This window comes from Thermobia domestica, chromosome 10 (genome assembly GCF_964235325.1).
Source record: "Thermobia domestica chromosome 10, izTheDome1.hap1.1, whole genome shotgun sequence".
In the NCBI taxonomy this organism is placed as follows: Eukaryota; Metazoa; Arthropoda; class Insecta; order Zygentoma; family Lepismatidae; genus Thermobia; species Thermobia domestica.
In genome coordinates, this window is record NC_137463.1 from 25,531,968 (window position 1) to 25,539,584 (window position 7,617).

At 31.1% G+C, this 7,617-nt stretch overlaps 1 protein-coding gene across 1 annotated transcript; it reads right to left on the reverse strand.

Moving 5' to 3' along the window:
* Window positions 1-6,091: 6,091 nt before the first annotated feature.
* On the reverse strand, window positions 6,092-7,192 carry LOC145661420 (glutamate receptor-like). The gene has a single exon (XM_081726722.1). It carries the CDS (start codon window positions 7,190-7,192, stop codon window positions 6,092-6,094), a length of 1,101 nt encoding a protein of 366 aa, XP_081582848.1.
* Window positions 7,193-7,617: the final 425 nt, after the last annotated feature.

A 7,617-nucleotide genomic window follows, 5' to 3' on the forward strand; every position in this document is an offset into this window, starting at 1 on the left:
GCGTTTCTAGACTTCGGAAAAATGCTGGTAAACAGTGTTCAATGGAATAAGATACGAGTGTGATGCTTTCTGTTTGAGGTGACTCTTAGCATCGGCAGCAAAAATTACTTTTACAACCATAAGCTGTCGGATATAGTTTTATCTGTGAAATTGGAGAGTCCGAAGGAAGAATAGAATCATGTCCCCCCTTATAGTTGATATTAGTAGTGTAGATGGTTTTTCTAGCCACAACTTGCTTAGATAACAGGTCCCGCTTTAATGACATGGTGTTCCCGAAACACTTAAAACAAGAAAGGTGTATAGGATTTTAGGATCGAAATTTCAGTCGATAATATTCTACCTTTACTAATTCCAGGAGCATATGCAAGCTGAAAGTAATGATCCCTGACCGGTCGGAAGCAGTTAATTCTAGCTACTTCTACGGGATTGTCCAATTCCAGATTAAACACCATCTACCTATCATTTGCGTTTATGAGTGCCCAACACAAAATTGTCCATGTTTGTTTTTCAGTCAACGGTGGAGTTTTACTGCAATGAAAAATACTTTACTGCAATCTAAATAGAGTAGGTACTTTATTTCATTGATAACTTACACAAACAAATTTCTTAGTAGTCTAATGCCCATGACTTGTCCAATAGTGTATGTAAATAATTTGCTAACTATAAAAGATACAAAATCTTCATTTCTCTCTCCCTCGTAGACACGCTACTGGTACGTTCATATATTTTCATTTTAGGGAACAACCGGAGTTACAACACTTGCTTTCCCACTGCATTTGTGAGTAAAGGCAGAGTGCTCTTGCTTTTGTGGTTTGGAATTAATTTTAAAAGCTCTGCTCCGAAGAATTAAAAAGAACCTATTAACCCAAGAATTATACTATTCTATAATATTTAATTCTTGCTGCATTTTTTTGAAAAAGGGTTTGATGGCCACAGCACTACACTAGAGTGTTCATTTTAGGCCACAACATTACAGACGTAAGTAGTGCTGTTTTCGTAGCAATCCCGCAGGCTATGTTTCACAGGAAAATAAGAGGAACGTTGAACCAAATTACTATTGATATACGTACACACATGGCCCCAGAGAAGAAGGGAAACAAAAAAAAATTAAAATAACATTATCAAAGGCACAACCCAAAGCAAGGATCAATGAAGAAAAATGCTGCAGATTTATTCCTGTCTTCCTTTGCATGGAAGTTTCTCTTTTCCGTATTAGTGCTTGCCTACACAAAATTTGACAAACCATTCCACTCAAAAAAACAAAAATAGATCGGGATAGTGTTCGATCATTTGAGGCAAAGGAAGATGTCCACTGATCATTATCGTTTTACTATTTCAACACCAACCAGCAGCAAGTAACGGTATTTGTAACTGACAGAGCAGGCAAAGATCTTGAAGAAGTAAGTGCAAGGTAAGAATAATATATGAAACTGCGTTGGTAACTTCAACCTTTCTTTCCATTGATGTTCCCGCTGAATGAATTGATGATATTTTATTGTTTTCTTCTATCCTTCTACACGTTCTTCTTCTTATTATTATTTCCAAGTTATTCTTCAAGGGAAAATAAACTAACGTACTACTTCTTGCAGTAGTGGAAGTTAGATGGATAAACTGGACATGAGGATCCATTTTATCCGACCATTTCAAGTTCTGCAAAATTTACGATGTCCAATATAACACGAAATTACTCAAAATAGACACACTGTAAGCAAAATACTGTGTTCTACTCTGATACAAGTAAATATATTTATTTTCTGGTAGAATTCTTTTATTACAAAAACGTTCGATAGATTTACATTTTTAACTATTTAAATATTAGCACCAATGTGTGAATATTATCGGTCACCATTCAGCAGTTATTTTTCTTATAAAACTTAATTATGAACATTTTAAATGTAGTCGAAACAGTGTTCATCTTAATAACTAGTTATTTTTGCTTCAATCAGGTAATTTCTATTGAATAATTGCCACATATTGAAAATAAGCTTTAATGATGTGAACACATTTAAATGAATTTACCACAAAGGAGGATGACGTACTCCTTCAGATAACTTTCAAACTTCGCTAATGCCTAAAATATGTGCCTTATTACCTATTGCGAATACGAATTAAATATTGAACAGTTCTTTTAATGCTTTTAAGTTATAGCTAAAGAATGAACGAAATGTGTGACATTCTTTCATGTATTTTTATTAGAAATGTTTTACAGTTCTAATATAAATCTAATTGCAATTTTGATTTCAATACTGAAAACATTTTAAAATTATTATACAAATAGTACGAAACTATTATTGCAAAAGTATAATTCTATCTCAATGCTTTTTAATATTTTTTTATCTATAAAATTGTTATTATTACAGAACATTTTTCATCCTTATTAATTCAACCTGTATGAGTATGGGAAAATCTTGATATGGTATGTTTTGAACATTTTATGGTTTCGCTCAAGTACTTGGTCACATTGAGATTTATATTCTATGTAGAAAAGTTGTATTATAAAGTTGATAATAGCTTAGTTAAATATTCCTTATAAAGTAATATATATATATATATATATATATATATATATATATATATATATATATATTGTAATTTAATCGTTTAATTCAATATATTGTAAAAATATTTCAAATACATGTTGGCAATATGTTAGCAAGTTGTATCATGTTAGCACATTAGAACCCTTCGATTTAAATATAAAATATTGTAAGCTTCACTAATGAAATTTTTAACTTGACAGCGAGAAATAAGGATGAATATATATCACTAATACTATTTAATACACTAAATATTGGTAAGCACGTCACTTTAGGTACTTGGTAAATTATTATAAATGCTTTTCAAAAACATTGGTGATTTCTCACCAGAAACATAAATTTAAAAAATGTAGCTAAGTTGTATAAACATGTATCGCTTCATTCATCCAGAAAAGGAATAGAAATTTCAAAAAATAACAAATTCTGTTTAAGTCTGAAAATTCGAGAATACTAAAACAAATTACGACACAAAAGTATCTCAAGGTGATTCTGTATACAAATTGTTCTCAGCACTAGAGATGCAAATTTAATTTTGCCAATTTTCGGATCTGTAAAACCAGGCATCGTTTAAGAATACTTTAGACAAAAACTTTCAATTCTGTTAAAAACAATGTATAAAAGAATATAAACTACAGTAACCTTGAAACTAGAAGCTTGGAAATCGAGAACGACGCGAAGTTAAGTTGAAATCCAAATATAGAAAAATGAAATTTTGAATCTTTAGGGACGAGAACAAGCTCAATATAAAAGCACCTCGAGAGAATATTCCCTGGCAATTTGCTCTAAGCACTAAAGTTTCAAATTTCATTTTCCAATTTTCAGATTTCAACAGAATTTAATATTCTTCTTTTGCTCGCCGAACAAAGCGATAAATGTGCTTGAACTTGGCTTCGTTTATCCATATTTATGTTTTCGGTGGAAGTTTGATGTCCACATATCAATTTCAGGAAGAAATCATGATTAAGCGATAGTAAAAAAAACAAAATATTCAATTAGTTACTATCTGATTATAATCTAATCCACTTTCCACTGCGCATTAAAATTACTCTACTTCTTAATACAGTGTATTTACTCTCACGAAATAAATTTATTTAACTGTATATTGTTTTGTTTTAATTGAAAATATATTATTAACCAGCGTCAACTACAAGCTTCGCTCGGTTAAAATAAGACAAATTAGTGTCTCGTTAGTCCGTCATTTTTAATATTACTGAAGGAGCTCTATCATTTCGGTCATTTCCGATCATATTTATATATATCTCCCTCTGCTCCTACCCGACGTTTCTGGGCTGAATTTGGATTTAAACGGCATCGAAAGTATCACTCTTCATCGCAGTGACTCGCAGACTATTGTTTGGGCATTAATATAGTTCATTTTCGATAATGTTTCTATCTTCTTCCTGCCTCAAGTTAGAGACCTAAATTTGGAATTAATCGGAATCGAAAGTGTTACTGTAATCGCAGTGACTTCAAACACTATGGATTCGACACTAATATCGGCCATTTTTGATAATTTTATATAACTTCTCATCCCCTCCTCTAAGTAGCACCGTCAAAATGAAATAATAAAAGACATCTCAGGCCCGAACATAATCTACATTCAAAATTTTTCAAAATCGGCTGGGTGGTTTAAGACTTATCAGAACACAATCATACCACCTTTCGTTTATATAGATTTGTATAAGTCTGCACATTGTATGGAAATATACATATAGTGTTTAATAAAATAACATCTACAACTATTTTTATAGTATATGTTTAAATTGCAGCTTTGTGTAAAGAGACAAAACTCTTGTTTCTTGAAAGCAGTATTAGTTAATTAGAATATTTTAAGTAAATTTCAGTTTAATTAACATTTATCCTAATTGTTAATTTCTTAACCACATTTCTTATTTTATATATTTTATTATTTATGAAAAATATAATAACTATTCTTTGAATGGTATCTAAATTACAAGAGACATTATTTTTAGAAAATATATGGTATTTATACATAATTATTGGATACAACTTACAAAAATTCAGAAGAAAAAGTAATACAAAGAAATATTCAGTGCCTAAAGTGAAGAATTTTAAATTATACCACAATGGCAAAACATGGTGTAGCTTTTACAGGAAAGTACTTATCAATCTCATTAATTCAACCTGTATGAAGATGGGAAAATATTGATAGATTACTTTTTGGACCTTTTTTGGTTTCTCGCTCCGGTAGTTGGTGACATTGAGATCTATTTTCTGGAAAATGGTTCATAATAGTTTAGTTGAAAATTCCCTACCATGGATCATACTTTCAAAACATACCTGAAAATATTTTAAATTAAATTCAAAATGTAATCTTATCTGTTGCAAAAATACCTATCTTATGTTTTACCATCTATTACATAACATAGAAATGCCTGAACAGGTTTAATTAATGTTTTGGTAATATTTAATAACTATTTTGAAGTTTTTTCCTGATAGACATGAAATAATTATTTTAAAAAGCAGTGTCGTTTCTTGTGCTTTACATTCTCTACCTATTCACTTAGACTCATCGAAAAGTACTATATAAATTGCTTCTCTCTCTCTGTAAGCGTAGCGTGGGTTTCATTAACCAATTTAAATTCTTAATAGCTAAAGAATTAATATAGTTCTCTTTATTATACGTGAGAACTAAGAGAGAATGGGGAGCAAATAAACTGTACAATACAAAATATACATAAAGTAAAGATTAACTTAAAAGTTATAAAAATAATCTGAACTTCCAGTAATATTTAGTATTAACCTTGACTAATGCTGTTTTCAAACCAGAAGGACTCCTTTTTCATCCAATGGAGCCGCGGTGGCTCATTGGTAGAACGTTCACCTCTGATGCATGAGGTCCCTGGTTCGATCCAGGCTCGCACCAAGTGAACATTGTGGTAGACAAACACCGTGTGCGTGGGTTTTCTCGGGGTTGTTCCGTTTCCTCCCACTTTCTTCATTCCACCATTTCATTCATTCATCATCGTCTTCTTTAGCCTTGCCGGCATAACTGTAGGACGTAAAACTGAAAGATTTCATCTCTTTTCATTTCATTTTTCATCCAATTAACAGTACATATCATTTGGTGTCATAAAGACGTTAAAGTGTTAAATCTGTTCTTTGAGATGAAATTTTCTTTCTTTCGAATGATGAATATATTTAGAATTTCTTTTCACAAGTAGCTTTCATAATTTATTATAAGAACAGAATGATGAAACTTATATCATAAATATATGAATTATATAGTAATTAAATTTACCAGAGTTGCCATGTACCATATTAAGATTTTTGTTATCCCTTAGAAATTACCAATGAAACTTTATTGATCTAGATATTTATTTCCTTACCAAAACTGTTATTTTGAACGGATCTCTTGAGCCCAATATGTTGTAAAACAAAAGAACAATATTTACTGTTATAATTTAGTAAATATGCGAAAGTTATCTTAATGTCTTTCTCAACTAACATTATGTAAGAGTATAAATGCCTACGGATTCAAATATAATCAATTAGAACACATATATGTACACTAAACCGTTATCAAACAACATTTATGGTTGTCTTTTCCTCATTAATTTGTTGTGAATATGTTCCAAAAAGAACCATATTAAGGCAAAATTTAAACCAAATATTACAATGTAAAATGCACCTTGTATATGTAATAAAGAAATGTTACGGAAATTGTCACAAGATAATTCACACTTTTCATTATCTTCTCTCTGTTGTAGTTCATTTAAGAGCCACTTTGAAATAAGGCCAGACTCACGCATTCTTCGTATTAAGACATTAAATTGTGGAACTAAGGGAGAACCTTGTGGAACTCCAATCCCTATTATTTGACTTCCTAATGTGTCCCTCATTATGTGAAACGGTGGTGGGCAATGTCTACAGACATGATGTTTGTTTCCGTAGTATTCCAGTACTTCATGCGTACCAATAACGGCTATATCTCCCTCGTATATTGCCGTTCTAATGATCTTTTCATAGTTTCCGTCTTCATTAAATTTCTTTAACAATAACTGAAATACTGGATTTGATTTATCATCTAAAATACTCCCGAAAAATTTAAATCCTTTTAAGAGTAAATTAGAACTTACAATATCATGAAAAGTGTTGATACTTGGATAAAACTTTGGAACCACTAAAATACCCAAAATTTGTCCTGCATAAATTGAGGATAATACAAAACTAAAATATGTCCACAAGAAGAATATAATTCTACTTCTATTTCCTTTCGGTTGTTTCGTTGACACTTGCAATAGTACACCGAACATATCTAGAAGAATATAACTGAAATAGTATTTTCTCTGATTGGGGTCTTCTAGAGTTTGAAACAATGTAATAGTACAAACTTGAAGAAATAACAATCCAAAAACAGAAGCCAATACTTCAGGTTTATAAATATTTGAGAGGGATTTCCATGATGGGACTTGCTTTCCCCTCGGTACAAGTATATTTGCAGGTTCCATAGAAATGTATTCAGAGTATTCAATAACCTCGTGTCGTTGAGCAAGGAAACCTAGTGACCCATATTCTATATCCACTTCTTTTCTCACAAGATCTCCCACTAAACCAATCCACGTTCCGTTTGGGAGTTTTCTTCCATACAGCCACCAATCCTGAATCTTCACTATTTTTATAGTAAAATTCATGTAATGACTTAGCGACTTATGTATTGAAACAAAATATCCTTTAGATTCATGTGTTCCATCAGAATTTCTCCAAAAGGAATATTTTGGAGGATACAGTGTATAAAGTGTGCTTACTTTAATGTTATATCCATGAAGGTTTTCTATTATTTTAGATGAATAGATACTGCTGAATAGATTGATTGCTTTGTGAAGAGTTTCCACGTTTACCGTTTCACTATGCGTTACATTCAAAAATGGATGGTAGGAAGATAAAAATAAGGGTACGTTAGTATTTAGCATAGTATTAATAGATTCAGCTTTGTTTTCACTCAACTGCACATAGATAATCGAAATCTTTAGAAACCTTATATTCCATAATTCTTGAAAGATAAAGGAAACATACTCTTTAGGAACAGGAAATGTGAAGATTATCACAATATTTGATC

Coding starts and splice junctions, on each gene's coding strand:
- LOC145661420 (XM_081726722.1), bottom strand. CDS start 7,192: ATGAATTTTACTATAAAAATAGTGAAGATTCAGGATTGGTGGCTGTAT.